Below are 22,938 nucleotides of genomic sequence, written 5' to 3' on the forward strand. Positions count from 1 at the left end.
CATAGCAAAAATCAGTTTGAATGGAAAAACGTTTTGAATCAAGTATCGATCATGAATCAAATCAAGAATCGCAATCAAATGGCCAAAGATTCACACCAATAACCATTGAATATATATCAAAGTTTAAAACATATGACATTTCCTGTATTACATCAATGGAAACAATGAAAACATTTAGAAAGAAAGATGAAGTATGCAAAATATTTCAAGGCTTTCGTGGGCCACGTTAAATGACGTGCCCCCGGGCCTTGAGTTTGACACATGTGTTCTAGATGCTTTGACAAGACGTGATGTTGCGTAATCGTTTTACATCCAATAATGTATCGCACTGGATGTCTGTACCTGTGTCTCAATGTATAAACTCAATTTAAAATGCGTTTAATAACTGTGAGAGAATGGGCATTTTTAGGAGTGTGTCCATTGTTTTGTTTTTTGCCAAGAGCAAAGGTAAGAATAGATCTACAGTACATTAAACAATTAAGTTGAGCAAAATCTTTCAGAAAGTAATCAGACTAACCTTTAGAGGATTTATTTCCAGAGCACACACGATCATAAACATGCAGTTCGCTCTGCAGGGAGTGTATCAGTTCCCTGCTCTCGCACAGCTGCTGCTGCAGTAGAGTCACCTCATGCCGCATTCTGTGGAAAGACACACACACACACACACACACACACACACACACACACGCACACGCACACACACACACACACACACACACACACACACACACACACACACACACACACACACAATGGTAAAGAGAGCAAATAAAGATGACTGAAACCTTGCTGGGTGCACTGACCTGTTGACACTCTCCTGGCTAGCCTGCCTGTCCTGCTTCAAGGCGTGGATCTGCTGTCCCTGCTCCTCGCTGTGCGCCTGAAGTCGTCTCGACTCCTCCTTCCACCGCTCCGCCTCCAGCTCGGCCTGCTTGAGGCGGGCGCGTGCTGCGATCACCTCCTCGCACGAGTCTAAAAGAAAAAAAAGCATTGAGTAGATTTAAGGTTGTGCATAAAAACAGGACAATATAATCCAACAAATTCCAGGTGAGTCACCTGTGCTGGCCTGCAGGCGGGATTGTAGACTCAGGTTTTCTTCTGTCAGGACTCTGATCTCATTAGACAGCTGACTGACCGTGTCCAGACCTTGGATGTAGATGTTTGTTGGTGTACCTGCAAAATAAATAGGAACCAGATAACAGGAACCACTCCCCCGACTAATGCAGACAAATGAACGGATTTATTTTGATGCAGGTGTTAGCTTTGGAAATTAAAATGTACCGGGTGATTCCATATATTCTCAGAATTGAGAGACTCTTTAATTACTAACACAATTTATTTTCTTGATTCGTAAATTCTTAAAGCCAGAAAGTTGCAATTTGAAATGACTACAGTTTTGTGTCATGTCTTTTATCTCTTTTGTTTTCCACAAAATAAAACAACTGAATAAACATCCTCCAAGTGTGGTGATGCTAACATTTTAACCAGTTGTTGTATAAGCGCCTGTGTCTCTTTATTTGACTTTTCCACATAGCTGAGATACACACAAATTGTGTTTAGCAATGCGCACAGCTTCTTCTTTGTGAACTGTTTTGACTGTCAGTTCATAGCACATAATGCTGACACCAATAGGATGTGGACACCATTACAACCAGGTCCAGTCTCTCAAGTAGCATGAGTATATATTTATTTATGAATATGCCACATTACTATAACATGTATTATAAATATAAAGTGTACATATATTATTATTATAATACAAATATTTAATATATCAGAAGCATTTTGTCTATATACGTACCTCCATCACGCCCAGCGCTGGCCAGTTTTTCCTCCAGCTGCTGTCGGAGCCTCTCGTTGGTCCTGATGGACTCTTCCAGACGCTGGCGGAGACTTCTGACCTCCAGTAGGTGCTCTTCTATCAAATTCCCCCCTGAAAGCATTTAGATTCCACTCATTTCAACTAAACTAATGAATGCTATAAACTTTTTTTGTCTGTGCATTAATAGGCTACATTGTGTCACCATTGCAAATTAACGCTTATGTTACAGTTAAGGTCAACATGATGAATACCCTTATCATCCATCCATCCATTTTTCTACCGCTTATTCCCTTGTGGGGTCGCGGGGGGCGCTGGCGCCTATTTCAGCTACAATCGGGCGGAAGGCGGGGTACACCCTGGACAAGTCGCCACCTCATCGCAGTACCCTTATCATATTGTATATAAAGTAAGTACTAATATTACTAATAAATTATGGCAGATATTTAGGAAGTTATTTAATGTACTTACAAAACACAAAACTAGTTAAGTTGGCACGTTGTGTAAACAGTAAATAAAAACAGAATAAAATGATTTGCAAATCCTTTTCAACTTATATTCAATGGAATAGACTGCAAAGACAAGATATTTAACATTCGAACTGGTAAAATTTGTCATTTTTTGCAAACATTAGCTCATTTGGAATTTGATGCCGGCAACATGTTTAAAAAAAGCTGGCACAAGTGGCAAAAAAGACTGAAAAAGTTGAGGAATGCTCATCAAACACTTATTTGGAACATCCCACAGGTGAACAGGCACAGTGGGAACAGGTGGGTGCCATGATTGGGTATAAAAGCAGCTTCCATTAAATAATCAGTCATTCACAAACAAGGATGGGGCTAAGGTCACCACTTTTTTAATAAATGCCTAAGCAAATAGTCGAACAGTTTAAGAACAACATTTCTCAACCAGCTGTTGCAATGAATTTAGGGATTTCACCATCTACGGTCCGTAATATCATTAAAAGGTTCAGAGAATTTGGAGAAATCACTGTACGTAAGCGGCAAGGCCAAAAACCAACATTGAATGCCCATGACCTTTGATCCCCCAGGCAGTACTGCATCAAAAATCGACATCAGTGTGTAAGAGATATCACCACATGGGTTTAGTAACAATTCAGAAAACCACTATCAGTAACTACAGTTACAAATTAAAACTGTACTATGCAAAGCCAAAGCTATTTATCAACAACACCCAGAAACGCCGCCGGCTTTGCTGGGCTTGACCTTATTTAAGATGGACTGATGCAAAGTGGAAAAGTGTTCTGTGGTCTGACAAGACCACATTTCAAATTGTTTTTGGAAACTGTGGACGTCGTGTCCTCCGAGCCAAAGAGAAAAAGAACCATCCGGAAAATTGTAGACGCAAAGTTGGCAAAAAAGCCAGCATCTCTGATGGTATGGGGGTGTATTAGTGCCCAAGGCGTGGGTAACTTACACATCTGTGAAGGCACCATTAATGCTGAAAGATACATACAGGTTTTAGAGCAACATATGTTGCCATCTAAGCAATGTCTTTTTCATGGACGCCCCTGCTTATTTCAGCAAGACAATGCCAAGCCACATGTTACAACAGCATGCAATACCACAACTGAGACCCCGAACTGTTGAACAACTTAAGCTGTACATCAAGCAAGAATGGGAAAGAATTCCACCTGAAAAGCTTAAAAAATGTGTCTCCTCAGTTCCCAAACGTTTACTGAGTGTTGTTAAAAAGAAAGGCCATGTAACACAGTGGTAAAAATGCCCCTGTGCCAACTTTTTTGCAATGTGTTGCTGCCATTATATTCTAAATTAATGATCATTTGCAAAAAATAACAAAGTTTCTCAGTTGGAACATTAAATATCTTGTCTTTGCAGTCCATTCAATTGAATATAAGTTGAAAAGGATTTACAAATCATTGTATTTTTTCTTTTTTTTTACCATTTACACAACGTGCCAACTTCACTGGTTTTGGGTTTTGTAGATCAGTGATTCTCAAACTGTAGTAGTACGTCAAAGAATCACTTGGTTAAAGCAAAATGTTTTAGTTTCCTATATTCAAACACAGTGTTACTGTTCAAATTGTGTGTAATGTTACAGTGACCAAAAATATTATATAGACTTGGTAAATAAAACCTCTGCCTTGTTTTTAATGAATATTTGGGCTGCTGTATTTTAATGTTTGTCGTTATGGTGGTACTTGGAGAGCCTGAGTTTGTCCTAGGTGAAACACGTTTGACAACCACTGGCTTAGATAGACAAATGGACTCGATAGAAACAAGCGTACCTGTCTGGTTGTTTCCTAGGTGACGCCCAGGCACACCTGAGTAGCTCCCAAGAGGATGAGTCATGTTGTTCCTGTACCAAAAACCTCCTCCTCCCGTCATGAGACCGGGGTCTGACATCGGCGGGTGACTTTTTGGAGCGCCCCCCAGCTGGTACTGTTGAAATGCATGATGGGATAGCTGGCTGTAGCCGGAGAGGTCGCACTGGTTGTGGGCACCGGTTGAGAGAGGGAAATGAGGACCTGGGGAACCTGGAACCACACACACGCACGCACGGACGCACACACACACACACACACACACACACACACACACACACACACACACACACACACACACACACACACACACACACACACACACACACACACACACCTATATGAGCATGTATGTGCAAATAAAAATAAGGTGACACACTCCCTGACCCCTCACCCCTGATCTGCCCATTCCTCTCCTTGTACAGTGTGTCCAGCTCAGGGTGAGCCGCCATCCCGGACCGGGGGTCACATGGGACCTCCATACCCCAGAAGTGACGAGGGGGAAGTAAGGGAAAGGAGACAGGTGCACTGTTGAGGGGGGCTGAGGGAAAGAATGACAGGAAGTAAGGTGGAGAGACAGAAAAGAAATGGAGGCTACTTTGCACACCCTCAGCGGTGTACCTCTGAAGGATGCTGAGTAAAACTTGCTGGGACAGCTTTGGGATGACTTGACAGGGTCAGGAAGAGGAAGAGCAGGAGGGATGGATGGGGGGGCTGGAAGAAGTTGAAGGGAAATGAAGGAAAAGACAGAAAGAGGCTTGAAGACGATAAAAGGATTACCATCTTGTTCTGATGCGTGAAGCTGCCGCTGCTCCTCCTGATACTCCGTAGCGTCAAAGTCTGAGCACAAATCCACGTCCTCATTGGTCGGACACTCGTCGGACACGAGGGAGGTCCGGTCCGAGTGGTCGGTGGTCTCAGAGAGGGCTTGGCAGCTGGACGGTGTCCCGGGATGGAGCTGAAGTTTGTTGTGCAGCGACTCGATGATTTTGTCTTTCTGCTGAAGCTCCTTGCTCAGCCTGCATTGAACAGAAGTTACATAATGTAAACATTCATGTACTGCGCTGAGGTGGCGACTTGTCCAGGGTGTGACCAAAAAGGGAATAAGCGGTAGAAAATGGATGGATGGAAACAATAATGTATGTAAGGTAAGTTACACATTAGATAGATAGATAGGTAGATAGATAGATAGTACTTTATTGATTCCTTCAGGAGAGTTCCTTCAGGAAAATTAAAATTCCAGCAGCAGTGTACAGAGTTGAGATCAATTTAAAAAAAAAAGTAAAAAGTAAATAATGGGGGTTTAAAAGGAAACAAAATAGAGAAATATTACAAAAAGAATAAAAACAATGGGAATAACAATATAACAGTAAAATAAGAATATAACAAGACAAAGTAGGCAGTAGTGACCATGTTATGAAAACGTATTGCGCTGTTAATGTTTTGCATCCCCTGTCATCCTAATACCCCCCATCCCCCGTCCCAGAGAGGAGTTGTACAGTCTAATGGCGTGTGGGACAAAGGAGTTCTTGAGTCTATTAGTCCTGCACTTGGGATGAAGCAGTCTAGCACTGAACAGGCTCCTCTGGCTACTGATAACGCTATGCAGAGGGTGACTGGCATCATCCAGGATGCTCACTAGTTTGTCCACAGTCCTCTTCTCTGCCACCGTCACCAGTGAGTCCAGTTTCATTCCGATTGTAGAACCGGCCCGCCTGATCAGTTTCTCAAGTCTGGAGCTGTTCTTCTTAGATGTACTGCCCCCCCCAGCATCCTACCATGTAGAACAGAACACTGGCAACCACAGACTGGTAGTACATCCACAGGAGTTTTCTACAAATGTTGAAGGAGTGCAGTCTCCTGAGGAAGTACAGCCTGCTCTGTCCTTTCTTGTACTGGTGGTCCGTGTTAGCAGTCCAGTCCAGCTTATTGTCCACCCAAACCCCGAGGTACTTGAATGAGTCCACGGTCTGTACCTCAACTCCCTCGATCACAATAGGTTGTGACCATGGACTCGACCTCCCAAAGTCAATGACCAGCTCCTTGGTCTTTGACGGATTGAGCTGCAAGACGTTCGTGTGGCACCAGACAACAAAGTCCCTCACCAGGTTCTGAAACTCCTCCTCTCTGCCGTCCCTGATGCACCCGACGATGGCTGTGTCATCCGCGTACTTCTGGATATGACACAGCTCTGAGTTGTAGAAGAAGTCAGCGGTGTACAGGGTGAAGAGAAGAGGGGCCAGCACCGTTCCCTGCGGTGCTCCGGTGCTGCTGATCACAGTGTCAGACGTGATGTCCTTCAGTCTGACGTACTGTGGCCTGTCGGTGAGGTAGTTCGAAATCCAGGCAACCAGGCAGGGGTCCACTTGCATTTTGTAGAGCTTGTCCTGAAGGAGGCGGGGCTGGATGGTATTAAAGGCACTCGAGAAGTCCAGGAACAGGATCCTCACAGTGCCATTTCCCTTATCCAGGTGTGAGTGGGCTCGATGCAGCAGGTAAAGGATAGCATCCTCCACACCAACGCCTTCCTGGTACGCAAACTGCAGGCTGTCTGGGCATGTTGCACCTGTGGTCTGAGGAGGCTGAGAAATAGCCGCTCCAATGTCTTCATTAGATGAGAGGTGAGCGCCACTGGTCTGTAGTCGTTCAGCTCACTGGGGCAGTTCTTTTTGGGAACTGGAACGATGCATGACGTCTTCCAGAGGGTGGGCACTCTTCCCAGCTGCAGGCTGAGGTTGAAGATCCTTTGAAGTGGTTCACCCAGTTCTGCAGCACAGGTCTTCGGGAGTCGGGGGCACAGCTTGTCTGGGCCTGCTGCTTTCCTTGGCTGTAGCTTCCTCAATTGACCTCTGACCTGGTCCGCAGAGATGACTAATGTCTGCGTAGAGGTGGTGGAGGGGCGTGCTGCCATGGCTGGGGGGGAGGTGCGTTGAGGGGAGCAGAAGAGGGGTTGGCTGTGATGGGGAGTGGGGGACGGAGAGGACACGGGCTGGTTAAACCGGTTAAAGAAGTTATTCATCTCATTGGCCCTCTCTATTGTCCCCACAACAGCTCTGGTCTTTGTCTTGTGGCCTGTGATGGTTTTCACACCTTCCCAGACCTCCCTCATGTTGTTCTGCTGCAGCTTCTTCTCCAGCTTCTTCCTGTAGCTGTCCTTAGCCTCCCTCACGATTCGTTTCACCTCACGCTGTGCTGCTCTCATTGCCTCCCTGTCTCCACTCCTGAAGGCAGCTTTCTTCTTGTTGAGGACAGCTTTAACTTATTGTGTTACCCAGGGTTTGTTATTAGGGTAGCACCGAACAGTCTTAGCAGGGCAGATCACGTCCACGCAGAAGTTGAGGTAATCTGTGAGACAGTGAGTCAGCCCATCAATGTCCTCACCCTGTGGAAGCAGCACGTCCCAGTCTGTGGTGTTGTAGCAGTCTCTGAGGGCATCTTCCAATTCAGGGGACCACTTCCTCACATAGCAAGTGTTAACAGGCTGTCTTTGGACCATGGGGGTGTGTTTTGGCCGCAAATGAACAAGATTGTGGTCAGACTTCCCTTGTGGGGGTAGCGGTGTGACCTTGTATGCATCCCTGACATTAGAATACAGTAGGTCAATTGTCCTGTTGTTTCTCGTGGGACAATCCACAGCCTGGTAAAAAGCAGCTAATGTTGAGTCCAAAGTAGCATGATTGAAGTCCCCAGAAATGATGAAAAAAGCCTCAGGATGTTTTGTCTGTAGCCTTGATGTGATGGCGTGGATCATCTCACATGCATTGGCAGCATCTGCCCTCGGGGGAATGTAAACGCTGAGGGAGATCACGTGACTGAACTCCCTCGGCAGATAGTATGGCCGAAGGCTAACAGCGAGTAGCTCCAGGTCCGGGCAACACAAGACTTTCTTCACAGAGATGTGTCCTGGGTTACACCAGCGGTTGTTAACATATATGATGAGTCCCCCACCTTTTCTTTTCCCGCATGCTTTCGTGTCTCTGTCACCTCTCACTGCGGTGAATCCCTGCAGGTCCACGTTAGCATCCGGTACCAGGTGGTTTAGCCATGTTTCCGTGAAGATGAGTAGGCTGCTCTCTCGATATGCACGCTGGTTTTTTAGTCCATGAAGCTCATCGATCTTGTTCGGCAGCGAGTTCACATTCCCCATGATGACGGAAGGAATGAATGGTTTGTAGCGCCGTCCATTTTCCTCACGCTTAGCCTTTAGCTTAGCTCCCGCTTTGCAGCCCCGAGGATTCTTCCTTAGCTCCGCTGGAATGGAGTGTCGAACACCATTTCGCCCCATAATTTTCAGACTGAGCAGTTCCTCTCTCGAATAAGAAAGAAAGCTGCTTCCTGGTCTTTTAAAACTGCCAAAAGTATCCATTGGATATATACAGGGATTCACTGTCTTCAAGGAAAACATAAAAAAGATAAAAGATAAAAGATAAAATATATGTTTGTAAGATATAATAAATAATAATTACAATTAAAGATAAAATATAAGATAAAAGATAGGTTTAAAATATGTACCACTACAGAGCTACTGGAGATGCGCAAGCAGAGAAAAAAAAATAAAAAATAAAAAAATAAATAAATAAAAATTAATGTATGCAAATTGAGTTACACATTAATGTATGTAAGGAGTTACATATTCATATATGTAAGGTGAGTTACACATGCATGTATGTAAGGGGAGTTACACATTCATGTATGTAAGTTACACATTAATATATGCAAATTGAGTTACACATTAATGTATGTAAGGTGAGTTACACATTCATATATGTAAGGGGAGTTACACATTCATGTATGTAAGTTACACATTAATATATGCAAATTGAGTTACACATTAATGTATGTAAGGTGAGTTACACATTCATATATGTAAGGTGAGTTACACATTCATGTACGTAAGGGGAGTTACACATTCATGTATGTAAGGTGAGTTGCACATTCATGTATGTAAGGTGAGTTACACATTCATGTATGTAAGGGGAGTTACACATTCATGTATGTAAGGGGAGTTACACATCCATGTATGTAAGGTGAGTTTCACATTCACGTATGTAAGGGGAGTTACACATTCATGTATGTAAGGATAGTTACACATTCATGTAAGTAAGGGGAATTACACATTCATGTAAGTAAGGCGATTTAGTTACACATTCATGTATTTAAGGTGTTACACATTAATGTATGTAAGGCGAATTACACATTCATGTAGGTAAGAGGAGTTACACATTCATGTATGTAAGGTGAGTTACACATTCATGTAGGTAAGGGGAGTTACACATTAATGTATGTAAGGTGAGTTACACTTTTATGTATGTATGATAAGTTACACATTTATGTATGTAAATTGATTTACACATTCATGTATGTAAGGTGGGTTACACATTAATGTAGGTAAGGGGAGTTACACATTAATGTATGTAAATGTGAGTTACACATTCATGTATGTAAGGTGAGTTTAACATTCATGTAAGTAAGGGAAGTTACACATTCATGTATGTAAGGTGAGTTACACATTAATGTATGTAAGGTGAGTTACACATTAATGTATGTAAGGTGAGTTACACAATAATGTGAGTGAGTTACACGTTCATGTAGGTAAAGGGAGTTACACATTCATGTACGTAAGGTGAGTTACACATTCATGTATGTAAGGTGAGTTGCACATTAATGTATGTAATGTGAGTTACACAATAATGTGTGTAATGTGAGTTACATATTCATGTAGGTAAGGGGAGTTACACATTCATGTACGTAAGGTGAGTTACACATTCATGTATGTAAGGTGAGTTACACAATAATGTGTGTAATGTGAGTTACATATCCATGTAGGTAAGAGGAGTTACACATTCATGTACGTAAGGTGAGTTACATAGTCATGTATGTAAGGTGAGTTACACATTAATGTATGTAAGGTGAGTTACACAATAATGTGAGTAATGTGAGTTACACATTCATGTAGGTAAAGGGAGTTACACATTCATGTACGTAAGGTGAGTTACACATTCATGTATGTAAGTTGGGTTACACATTAATGTAGGTAAGGGGAGTTACACATTAATGTATGTAAGGTGAGTTAGACATTCATGTATGTAAGGTGAGTTTTACATTCATGCAGGTAAGGGGAGTAACACATTCATGTATGTAAGGTGAGTTACACATTAATGTATGTAAGGTGAGTTACACATTAATGTATGTAAGGTGAGTTACACAATAATGTGAGTAATGTGAGTTACACATGCATGTAGGTAAAGGGAGTTACACATTCATGTACGTAAGGTGAGTTACACATTCATGTGTGTAAGGTGAGTTACACAATAATGTGTGTAATGTGATTTACATATTCATGTAGGTCGGGGAGTTACACATTCATGTACGTAAGGTGAGTTACACATTCATGTATGTAAGGTGAGTTACACAATAATGTGAGTAATGTGAGTTACACATGCATGTAGGTAAAGGGAGTTACACATACATGTACGTAAGGTGAGTTACACATTCATGTATGTAAGGTGAGTTGCAAAGTAATGTATGTAAGGGGAGTTACACAATAATGTGTGTAATGTGAGTTACATATTCATGTAGGTAAGGGGAGTTACACATTCATGTACGTAAGGTGAGTTACACATTCATGTGTGTAAGGTGAGTTACACAATAATGTGTGTAATGTGATTTACATATTCATGTAGGTAGGGGAGTTACACATTCATGTACGTAAGGTGAGTTAAACAATAATGTGTGTAATGTGAGTTACATATTCATGTAGGTAAGGGGAGTTACACATTCATGTATGTAAGTTGAGTTACACGTTAATGTATGTAAGGTGAGTTACACATTCATGTATGTAAGTTGAGTTACACATTCATGTATGTAAGGTGAGTTACACATTCATGTATGTATGATAAGTTACATATTTATGTATGTAAATTGATTTACACATTCATGTATGTAAGGTGGGTTACACATTCATGTAGGTAAGGTGAGTTGCACATTAATGTATGTAAGGTGAGTTACACAATAATGTGTGTAATGTGAGTTACATATTCATGTAGGTAAGGGGAGTTACACATTCATGTACGTAAGGTGAATTACACATTCATGTATGTAAGGTGAGTTACAAATTCATCTGTGTAAGGTGAGTTACACATTAATGTATGTAAGGTGAGTTACACAATAATGTGTGTAATGTGATTTACATATTCATGTAGGTAAGGGGTTACACATTCATGTACGTAAGGTGAGTTACACATTCATGTACGTAAGGTGAGTTACACATTCATGTATGTAAGGTGAGTTACACAATAATGTGTGTAATGTGAGTTACATATTCATGTAGGTAAGGTGAGTTAAACATTAATGTATGTAAGGTGAGTTACACAATAATGTGAGTAATGTGAGTTACACATGCATGTAGGTAAAGGGAGTTACACATTCATGTATGTAAGGTGAGTTGCAAAGTAATGTATGTAAGGGGAGTTACACAATAATGTGTGTAATGTGAGTTACATATTCATGTAGGTAAAGGGAGTTACACATTCATGTACGTAAGGTGAGTTACACATTCATGTGTGTAAGGTGAGTTACACAATAATGTGTGTAATGTGATTTACATATTCATGTAGGTAGGGGAGTTACACATTCATGTACGTAAGGTGAGTTACACATTCATGTATGTAAGGTGAGTTAAACAATAATGTGTGTAATGTCAGTTACATATTCATGTAGGTAAGGGGAGTTACACATTCATGTATGTAAGGTGAGTTACACATTCATGTATGTAAGGTGAGTTACACATTCATGTATGTAAGTTGAGTTACACATTCATGTATGTAAGGTGAGTTACACATTCATGTATGTATGATACGTTACACATTTATGTATGTAAACTGATTTACACATTCATGTATGTAAGGTGGGTTACACATTAATGTAGGTAAGGGGAGTTGCACATTCATGTATGTAAGGTGAGTTACACATTCATGTAGGTAAAGGGAGTTACACATTCATGTATCTAAGGTGAGTTGCACATTAATGTATGTAAGGTGAGTTACACAATAATGTGTGTAATGTGAGTTACATATTCATGTAGGTAAGGGGAGTTACACATTCATGTACGTAAGGTGAATTACACATTCATGTATGTAAGGTGAGTTACAAATTCATCTGTGTAAGGTGAGTTACACATTAATGTATGTAAGGTGAGTTACACAATAATGCGTGTAATGTGATTTACATATTCATGTAGGTAAGGGGAGTTACACATTCATGTACGTAAGGTGAGTTACACATTCATGTACGTAAGGTGAGTTACACATTCATGTATGTAAGGTGAGTTACACAATAATGTGTGTAATGTGAGTTACATATTCATGTAGGTAAGGGGAGTTACACATTCATGTATGTAAGTTGAGTTACACATTCATGTATGTAAGGTGAGTTACACTCTCAGGTATGTAAGGTGAGTTACACATTCATGTATGTAAGGTGAGTGACACATTCATCTAGGTAAGGGGAATTACACATTTATGTATGTAAGGTGAGTTACACATTCATGTAGGTAAAGGGAGTTACACATTCATGTACCTAAGTGAGTTACACATTCATGTATGTAAGGTGAGTTACACATTAATGTATGTAAGGTGAGTTACACAATGTGTGTAATGTGAGTTACATATTTATGTAGGTAAGGGGAGTTACACATTCATGTACGTAAGGTGAATTACACATTCATGTATGTAAGGTGAGTTACACATTCATCTGTGTAAGGTGAGTTACACATTAATGTATGTAAGGTGATTTACATATTCATGTAGGTAAGGGGAGTTACACATTCATGTATGTTAGGTGAGTTACACATTCATGTAGGTAAGGGGGGTTACACATTCATGTATGTAAGGTGAGTTACACATTCATGTATGTAAGTTGAGTTACACATCCATGTATGTAAGGTGAGTTACACATTCATGTATGTAAGGTGAGTTACACATTCATGCAGGTAAGGGGAGTTACACATCCATGTATGTAAGGTGAGTTACAAATTCATGTATGTAAGGGAAGTTACACATTCACGTATGCAAGGTGAGTTACATACTTCCTGTGTTTACAGTCACTTCCTGTCCTGGTGCTATTGTTTTGTCAGTATTTCCTGTTTGGTCGCTATGCTTTAAAGCACCTTTTACTTTCTGTAGTTCTATTTAGTTCCACCTGGTTCCCTCCTTCAGTGCTGGACCATTTTATTTTGTAGACGGTTGCTTTGTGTGCTGTTATTGTTTGTTCCAGATCCTGACAACAAATTCATAAAATCCACACTGCATGGAGTGACAGGAACTTTGAATACGCGAGCATAATTTCCGCACGGCCACTCCAACAGAGCGGTGGTGTGTGGGTGCTGAAGCATGTTTAGCTATTCCTTGTCCTGCAGTGATACTTGTAAGAAACTTACGTTTTTTTGTCACCATTGAGGCGAGTATCAGTGTTTCAGAAGTAGCTAAAACACTGCAGACTGCGGCTGGATGTTAGTCGCTAGCTAGAGAGCCATGTCTTAAAGCAGTGGTCCCCAACCACCGGGCCGCGGCCCGATTGGTACCGGGCCGCAGAAGAATTTTTTATAAATTTTTATGAAAAAAAAAAAATCAACATAAAAAACACATTATACACTTACAATTAGTGCACCATCCACAAAAACCTCCCCTTTTCATGACAAAGAAAAACATAAAAAAAAGGATTCCCCCGTCCCCCAACACCCCCGGGCCGCGGGACAAATTATTAAGTGTTGACCGGTGCGCGGATACAAAAAGGTTGGGGACCACTGTCTTAAAGCACCTTTTGTAGAGCGGTGTTTCAGTGTTATAACTTCACCTCTATATTTAGTTTTTCAACCAAAATTAGTCCATTCTCTCTTTTCTGTCTACACACTGAGTCTGCTTGTAAATACTCCGTGACTATGCGCTGCCGAACATGATCATCTGCTCGTAAAACCAGCGCTCAGTCATGCAAGTTAAAAAAATAAAGAAAAAAAAGGTGGAACTGGTACTTTTTAGAGGCGGTATAGTACTGTTTATGATTCATTAGTATCACAGTCCCCGCGACCCCAAAAGGGAATAAGCGGTAGAAAATGGATAGTATCACAGTACTTTACTTGTAGCGGTATACCATACAACCCTACTACTACTAATATGCGTGGACACCTGTAACATTACAGTACAGCTTCCTAGCATACGTTGGATTGCTTTCAGCCGTTTTTTTTTTTTTAAAGTATAAAAACTAAATTGTATTGGTGACATACTGTACGAGTATATCTATGAAATACTGGTACAAATATTAATTTATTTAGCAAAAAGTCGCTACAAAAGTAATTTTCCTTTGCTGTTTACTTGTTGTATGTGGAGAATATCAAGTGTGTTTTGGTGCTGACTTGAACTACAAAGGAGTAAAAAAGTAGCAATTGCACACAAACAACACTGATACAACTTAATACGTGATAGTAGACTGAATACCAAATAGAAAAGAAAAAAACACTAGAAGTGTTCTATCAGTGCTCGTATCTTACTGTTGGACGTGTAGGTTCAGCATCCTACGAAGGCACGTCTCTCTGCACGAACCTCGGCCATCATGTATAGAGAAGGACCACAGAGAGCTCCTGTATATGGGACTGCTCTTGGCAACCATAGACTTCCACAGAGGAGCCATTTACGCCTCAGCAAAGTCCACAAGCAGCACTACTGATACGCAACGTAAACGCAAAAATGCAAACAGCGCTTTCCTTCTCCACAGCAACACTGAGCCTCTTAACGACTTCTCAGCTAAAGCAACTTAACAGGAAAGGATCCACGCCACCTCCTACTCATGTGTGGATTAATGGCAACCTTCTCTCCACCGACTGTATGCCCCAGGTGCATGTCACAACACTTCATGTGAGGACTTCTCCTCTAATCAGCAGGCCTGAGAGGGTGGTCTTTAAAAAGAAAGCTAATAATCTGGAGGGAGGGGTCGGGCGGCCAGTAATTATACTGCTGCAGATAAATATAATTTGCTAGTTAGTTTTGATTAGTTTTGATCCTGGTTTGTGTCAAAAATCTATGGTCAATTTTGCATTCGGTTTAAAAAAAAAAAAGAACAACATAACGACAAAAAAAAAAATTAATATTACAATATTTAAAATGTTTGTTATAGGTGAACATTATTTGTTTATTGAATCCTGGTTTGTGTAAAGATTTCATCCAAGCAGGGAAAATTGTGCATTTGGGTAAAAAAAAATACACATAATGATTTTTTAAACATTTTTTACAAATATAGGCAAACATGATTCATTTTATAGGTTTTAATCATTGTTTGTATAAAGAAACCCATTGAGCACGGCCAATTTTACATTAAAAATGACAAGAAAATAAAAAAATATACGTTTATAATATGTTTTAAAAAAAATATTTTATTCTTACAAAAATATACATATATTTTTTTAATTATATCATATTAACTCATTACGATGCTATTTAAGACTGACCGCTTCCATGTTAGCTACCTCTCTTTGTTTATAATGTATATTTTCTGCTGGATCTACTCTTTATTCTATGCTGCAGCTGTTGCATATTCTCTAATATTGTACATGGTAATTAGGATTTGTTATATACTGCATATATTATATAATAATATAATACATCAGTTTATATTGTATAGTGTGTATATATAAAATGTAAATATTACATATGTTATATTTTATATTGTTGTTATGGTCTACTTTATACCTTTTGTTTTTGCCCTCTTTTTGTTAATTATCATTTCCATCCTTATCCTTTCCATCATTTGTAACTGAGCTACTGTGTGGAACAATTTCCCTTGTGGATGATTAAAATGTCTCTGATGTCTAACTGTAAGTCTAAATTAAGTAACTGAGTCACCTTTCTGCCACTAAAAAAGCACAGTGTGCATGACCGTTTTTTTTTTACCTGACACAAATACTGCCTAGCTACAAGAGACTGTGTCAAAATTCTCATGTAATCAAAAAATATAAAAAATATGTCCAGCCTTACACACAATGGGCTGGAACCAGGGTCTACAAATTATCAAAGCAGTGCTGGACAATGGGCTAAAAAACACGGGGCTGTTGACTCGTGATACAGCACCGCTCTTAAGGCGCCGGGAGGTGAGGTTTTCACACAACGTACTGCGGCACAGCCATACGAGCTGGCATCCGTTACACATGTCCATCAAATTGACTGTTTTATTGACGTTTGACAACACCTACCTCAAACATTGTGCATAAACCAACACCACTACTGATTTTTATATACAGCGCATCCATAAAAGTATCACGATTGGTAAATGCAAATGCGTTGTTATTCGCCAAGTGTTATCATATTAAATGTAGGACGTGGATATTTGTCACACTTGCACACAAACACAATCAAGCGGACTCACTGCATGGCGAGCAATTCCGTCTTGTCATCGTGGCTCTCGCCCCCTAAATGAGAGGAAGCATAGAACCAATTAGGCGCCAACAGAGGAGCTGTGTTTGTCGTGTCGTCTCTTACGTCCGCTAAACTTGGCCAGCAGTCGCTGAGCCAGCGCCGAGCCTTGTGCCAGCTGATCTCTGAAGCTCTGACCCATGTAGTAGTCCACATCGTTGGCCCGCAGCAGCTCCTCAAACGCCTAGTGGTGTCAAAGAGAGACAATTTTACAGGAGCGGAAAGGAGATTGCAGCAGACTGTGTTTGACAGCACCTTGGTGGTGTCTCCCAGATGTTGGCTGAGGATTTGGGCGACTCCCTGGCCTTCTCTCATCCTCTGCCTCAGGTGGGAGAGCTCACGAGCCTGGGCTTGGATGAGGGAGTTGTACTTCCTGGAATAAGTTCCGGAAAAGGACATATTAGACATGCACATGTGTTTTATAACAGTTCCATCAAACACATAGTACAGGTCTGGGCAACTATTTTGACTCGGGGCCCAAATCTAAAGAAAAAAATGTGTCTGGGGGCCGGTATATCCATTTTTAGGAAGACTAATTCATCCATCCATCCATCCATCCATTTTCTACCGCTTATTCCCTTTGGGGTCGCTGGTGCCTATCTCAGCTACAATTGGGCGGAAGGCTGAGTATACCCTGGACAATTCGTCACCTCATCGCAGAAGACTAATACAAAACCTCACAATAATGTCTGATTGAATGCTAAAAACGTTACAACAGACTGCCTTAAAAAACGTAATGGAATTTTTATTTTTTTTACTGAATGAAACACCCTGAATGTACATGAAAATAAAGAATGTGGCATTTACAATATTAACTATGAAGGATAAAACACAGAATATTGACAACATATGAACGCCACACACCCTCTCGATCGACATATTTTACAATCAAGCGAAACGCAACAAAAATGCAACAAACACAGTAAAATATGAACGCGAAGGGTAAAAAAAAAAACCCACTTACAAGCTGATACATCTGATATATCACTAAGCTTTGGAACTTTGTTGTAAGAATCTCCTTCCCTGGCACCCGCATTTCAGGCTGGCCGCTCTGGAAAAACTCTGTGGAAACGCTCCTCACCCACACTGTTTGGTGCCTTGTCTGAGTTGCTGTGACTTACATTACCATGGTAACTAATTAGATTACCATAGTAACTAGTCTATCATGCATAAGTGCAGATTCCAACCATCGAAGTAGGTTGGTATGTTTTTTTTGCATTTCCACTGTCAGACTTCAAAATAATCTGTTTTCAGCTTGCAAACCATCTATAATGCAATCTTCTTTTCCATATTTCCTAAACTCTGCCACATGAATCCATTGTTATTGTTTATTTTTTATTTTTAACAACACGGCTCATATCATGCCCTATTGTGACTATTCAACAGCCCTTTAATAAGCGGATCCTTTTATCAAATGCGTAGTAGCAAAACGGCTATGCACTGTTGTGACTATTAAACATCCTTCTTCCTGCAAACTGCCCTTAAAGTCTTTGTTTTAAAAAATAAATCATATCATGCACTATCGTGATTATTAAACATAATTTTACCTGCAAAAGGACGTTAACCAAGTCTGGTTTTTAAAAATTCGTATAATCAAGAAACTTCATTCTCTATTGTGACTATTCAACATACTTTTTGCTGTAAACGGCCATTAACCAAAAGCAGGCTTTAAATAAACGGATCCTTTTATCAAATGCGTAGTAGCAAAAAGCATATGCACTGTTGTGACTATTAAACATACTTCTTCCTGCAAACTGCCCTTATCAAAGTCTTTGTGTTAAAAAAAAAGATCATATTAACAAAAAGCATATCAGGCACTATTGTGACTTTATGACATAATAAATGATCCTTAACAAAACGAATCCTTTTATTAAATGCATAATAGCAAGAAGCATATCATGCACTATCGTGACTATTAAACCTCCTTCTTCCTGCAAAATGACGTAATTCGTCTTCAAAAAAATAAAATTCACGGTAGCAAGAAGCATATCATGCACTAAACATAATTTTACCTGCAAAAGGCCCTTAACCAAGTCTGCTTTTTAAAAATTCATAGTAGCAATAAACATATCATGCTCTATCGTGATTATTCAACATCGTTTTTGCTGCAAACGGCAATTATCCAAATGCAAGGCTTAAATAAATTGATCCTTTTATCAAATGTGTGGTAGCAAAAAGCATATGCACAGTTGTGACTATTGAACATTCTTCTTCCTGCAAACTGCCTTTAACAAAGTCTTTGTTTTAAAAAAAATCAAAATGAATCCTCTTGGTCTTGTTTTTTTAAACTTGATAACAGTAAGAATGTCATACACTATAAGGACTCTTCAACTCCATAATTTAAAGCCCATAACCAAGTCTTTATTTTTAAACTTGATAACAGTAAAAATGTCATGCACTATCATGACTGATTAACACATTTTTCGAGAGGTTTTCTCTCCCCGTCTTGTATGCATTACAGCATGTGAAATGCGACGTGTTTTACTGACAACCAGAACAAATCTCTTTATTCATTTCAACAAACAGTCCATCATGCACTGTCACTACTAATCGTACAAATGTTCATTATTGTATATTCTTCTCCCGCTGTCGTAGTCAATTCATTGCACTTTTTACTTCGATCATGTAATACAAGCATAGCCTATATTTGTCCGTGGATTGATTTTGGCACAAAATAAACCCAGAAGTTGAAAAATGACCCAGGAAAAACGTGCTGTAGGTGTTTGCTCTGATGACGCAATGATACAAACAACAAAAGCCGAAGCAGGAGCTTATTTCAGCTTTAAACTCACCCAGGCCACGTTGTACATTTTTTCTCTTCATCCGCAGAACCCTTCTCCTCCATCTTGGAGCTCTTCAGCTGTGCCTCCAGTGACGCCACACGTGCCATCAGCTCCTGCAGCTCGCGACCAGGCTTGGACTTGGATGAAGTGGCTTGGGTGTCGGACACCCAGCCTTCGTCCTCCTCCGCGCCACCTTGCGTGGGGGACATCTCAAACGCCCAGTTTATCTTCAAAACAGAAAGTGAACCACTCTGAGATGTTTTCCGTGACGATGGGTGAATGAGCAGAGGCGCGGTGCTACCTTGCGGGGGGTCCGCTCTAAGCTGGAGGCATAGTCGCTGGTGGCCGAGAGCGAGCGGACACGCATTTGAAGCCCGCGTATTACTTTGTGGCAGCGGGTCAGCTGAGAGCGCAGATCTTGGACCAAGTGCTGCAGAGGTGACTCATGCCCTATTTCATCACAGAAGCCTCCATTTTTTCCTCCTCCGTTACCCTTGTACCAGCCTCCGCCCACGCTCTGGAAGTCCTGCTGGTGAGACAGCGACGTGCACATCTCCAGGTCGTCAAACTCTGCGGAATTAGAGAGAACGTATAATCAGTGCATGCTGCTCACCCAATCTCGCCAGTCGGATTTGAAGGATGTATCACCCGGGCTGCTGGCGTCCTCCCTCTCCGCTTCGTTTTCGCTGCGACCGCACGTCTCGTAGCCCAGATCCTGCAGATCCACCTGGACCTGCTTACTGGCCTGCTGCACCGACGTCTCAGCTGTACAAGCCAAACACTCAAGGTCAAGGTCAAGGTTTCTTTAAAGGCACCCAAAGGTAAAATAGTTGTGCAGACATTTGTAATTCAGCGTCAAGACAGAATGAAGCAAGCACACACAAATCATATAAAACATAAACATATTTTAAAAAATCCACGAATGATCACTAGTATACACTGTAGAGGAGGGATGTCAAACTCATTTTAGCTCACACGCGGGACGGACTATAAAAATCATGGCATTAAAACTAAAAAACAAAGACAACTTCAGATTGTTTTTTTTGTGTTACTAGAGCCAAAAATAGAACAAACACATTCTGAAAATATTACACTCAAAATATAGAAAAAAATACCGGCAACTGTAAAGTTTAGATCCATGAAAGAAAGAAGAAAGTGAATGAATGTTTATAACTGAATACATTTACATATGCATAAAATGTTGTTTTCTTTTGTATTATTTTTTTTAAAATAAATCCAGTAATGTTTATGGCAACCTTTTTCCAAAACACAATATAGAATGTGAGATACAACAGGATAATGCATACATTTATAATTTGTTTTCAAAATGCTTACAAAAAAGTGCGTCCCCAAAAATGTACTGTGGGACCCCATTTTTATTTTGATAAAGTCCCTAGGACTCCATTTTGAAAATTACTAGCGCCAAAACTGATGCACAGCAGCAGGCGGCTGTGGTCTACGGGCCAGTTCTAATACTAATCAAATTTTATCCTGGGGGCCATAGATCATTCATTTTTGCCTTGACTTTGACACATAGGCTGTTGAACAATAAAATACAATACCTAGTAAACCAATAAAATCACTGTGATTAAAGTGCTATGGCAGAATAGATAAATAAAATCACCATGTGATAGCCTTATTTAAGCATGTGATGGCAGCCATCAAATCATGCACGCTTATTATATTAGAATTTTTAACAAGAGTGAGGCTGCACCACTCACTAATCAGGTCCTTGAAGTCCTTCAACTGCTCGGCCTGAGCGTGGACGGTAGCCTCGGACACCATCAGCCTCTCCTGCAGATCTTGGTTCTCGGAGCAAAGTCGTGCCGACCGCTGTTGGAGCTCCTGCTCTGCCTCCCTAACACGCTCCAACCCCTGCAACAGGAAAGCGACGAGTCGGCGATGACCGCATTACATGACCTGAAAGTCTAAGTTACCTTGTCATCGTCTTCCATGTCGTCCTCCTCGGTGTCGTCATCTTCCTCACAGCTCTGATTGTCCGTCGTCACTTCCTGGTGTTCTTTCAGGAACTGGTTCTCCTTCTGAAGCCTCTGCAGTGCGCTCCTTTGAGCAACCACAATGTTACCATGACAAGTCGAAGTAAAAAGTTCTCCCAGGAGAGTAAATACACACCTCATGTGGTCCACTGAGGCGTATCCGTCCCGCTGCAGCTGCCACTTGATTTCTTTTAGCTCCAGTTCAAACGTCTGATGAACGTCCGTCTGCGTGGTCAGGCCACCTTCGTGTCTACACAGCCTTTCTGACGACGCCTGCAAACAAATTTTACTGTGAAGGGTGTGGTTACACTGCTGGCACATTCATTTGAACTCTGGTGTACATCAAAAAACAAGTGGGCCCAGACCGCGGAAGAGATGCGTCTCTGTCCGTTTGCATGTGGACTCTAGTGCGGTTCTCTTAAGCTCAAATGTTAACACGGGCCGGAGTTACAGTAAAATGATGATGATGATGATCAGGGATTACCATTGATGTCATCGACCGCCACTGCATTTTTATTACCACCACACCTTGGAAATAAGTTTGTTGTTTTACTTGAAAACACATTTAAGTAATATAAGATTATTTTAGCCCCCTGAAGAAATCACACAACGTTCGACGATATTTTTTACTTTTATTGCCAATATTATGATATCGAAGGACACAATTCAAACATGTTTTACCACCCGTGTACACACTTTTGTCTCTGTGAGTCCGCACTGCCCCGTCGAACACACAACACTTCCTCATTCTCCGCCAATCACCTTTCAGGCACGAACAGCGTGTTTGCAAACATGGGAAAAATTGACATTATTACAAACCACACAAACATGTTATATTTAAGTAATATAAGATATTTTAGCCCTCTGAAGAAATAACTCTATGTCTGACGCTATTTTTAATGTTTATTGCCAATTTTATGATATCAAACAACACAATTCCAACAGATTTTACCACCCGTGTACACACTTTTGTCTCTGTGAGTCCGCACTGCCCTGTCGAACACACAACACTTCCTCATTCTCCGCCAATCACCTTTCAGGCACGAACAGCGTGTTTGCAAACATGGGAAAAACGGTCATTATTACAAACCACACAAACATGTTATATTTAAGTAATATAAGATATTTTAGCCCTCTGAAGAAATAACTCTATGTCTGACGCTATTTTTAACGTTTATTGCCAATTTTATGATATCAAACAACACAATTCCAACAGATTTTACCACCCGTGTACACACTTTTGTCTCCGTGAGTCCGCACTTCCCCGTTGGACACACAACAACACTTCCTCATTCTCTGCCAATCACCTTTCAGGTACAGATGAAGTGTTTGCACACATGGGAAAAACTGACATTATTACAAATCACACAAACACATTATATTTAAGTAATATAAGATATTTTAGCCCCTTGAAGAAACCACTGGCATTAGAAAAACTGACACTAATACAAACCAGACCAACATAAAACATTACCATCAGCAGGCCGTTACAGTTTGAATGGATACATATATATATATATATATATACACATACACATATCTATCCATCCATTTTCTACACCTTCCCTGTTCGGGG

The 22,938-nt window shown here is 40.8% G+C and overlaps 1 protein-coding gene across 1 annotated transcript in view; it reads right to left on the reverse strand.

Moving 5' to 3' along the window:
- LOC133568333 (myomegalin-like) overlaps window positions 1-22,938 on the reverse strand; it is a 55,782-nt gene that overhangs the window by 16,778 nt on the left and 16,066 nt on the right. Inside the window, exons 17-33 of the mRNA XM_061920207.1 lie at window positions 21,499-21,635; window positions 21,303-21,429; window positions 21,087-21,240; window positions 20,014-20,130; window positions 19,667-19,935; window positions 19,375-19,592; window positions 16,838-16,955; window positions 16,649-16,766; window positions 16,536-16,578; window positions 4,905-5,143; window positions 4,746-4,838; window positions 4,519-4,665; window positions 4,089-4,337; window positions 1,802-1,933; window positions 1,057-1,173; window positions 804-972; window positions 518-639 (exon numbers count right to left, since the gene is read on the reverse strand). Of these exons, the coding sequence (XP_061776191.1) occupies window positions 518-639; window positions 804-972; window positions 1,057-1,173; window positions 1,802-1,933; window positions 4,089-4,337; window positions 4,519-4,665; window positions 4,746-4,838; window positions 4,905-5,143; window positions 16,536-16,578; window positions 16,649-16,766; window positions 16,838-16,955; window positions 19,375-19,592; window positions 19,667-19,935; window positions 20,014-20,130; window positions 21,087-21,240; window positions 21,303-21,429; window positions 21,499-21,635 (2,569 nt within the window). The remainder of the gene's footprint in view (window positions 1-517; window positions 640-803; window positions 973-1,056; window positions 1,174-1,801; window positions 1,934-4,088; window positions 4,338-4,518; window positions 4,666-4,745; window positions 4,839-4,904; window positions 5,144-16,535; window positions 16,579-16,648; window positions 16,767-16,837; window positions 16,956-19,374; window positions 19,593-19,666; window positions 19,936-20,013; window positions 20,131-21,086; window positions 21,241-21,302; window positions 21,430-21,498; window positions 21,636-22,938) is intronic.

The sequence above is a fragment of the Nerophis ophidion genome, linkage group LG14, assembly GCF_033978795.1.
Source record: "Nerophis ophidion isolate RoL-2023_Sa linkage group LG14, RoL_Noph_v1.0, whole genome shotgun sequence".
NCBI classification, from domain to species: Eukaryota; Metazoa; Chordata; class Actinopteri; order Syngnathiformes; family Syngnathidae; genus Nerophis; species Nerophis ophidion.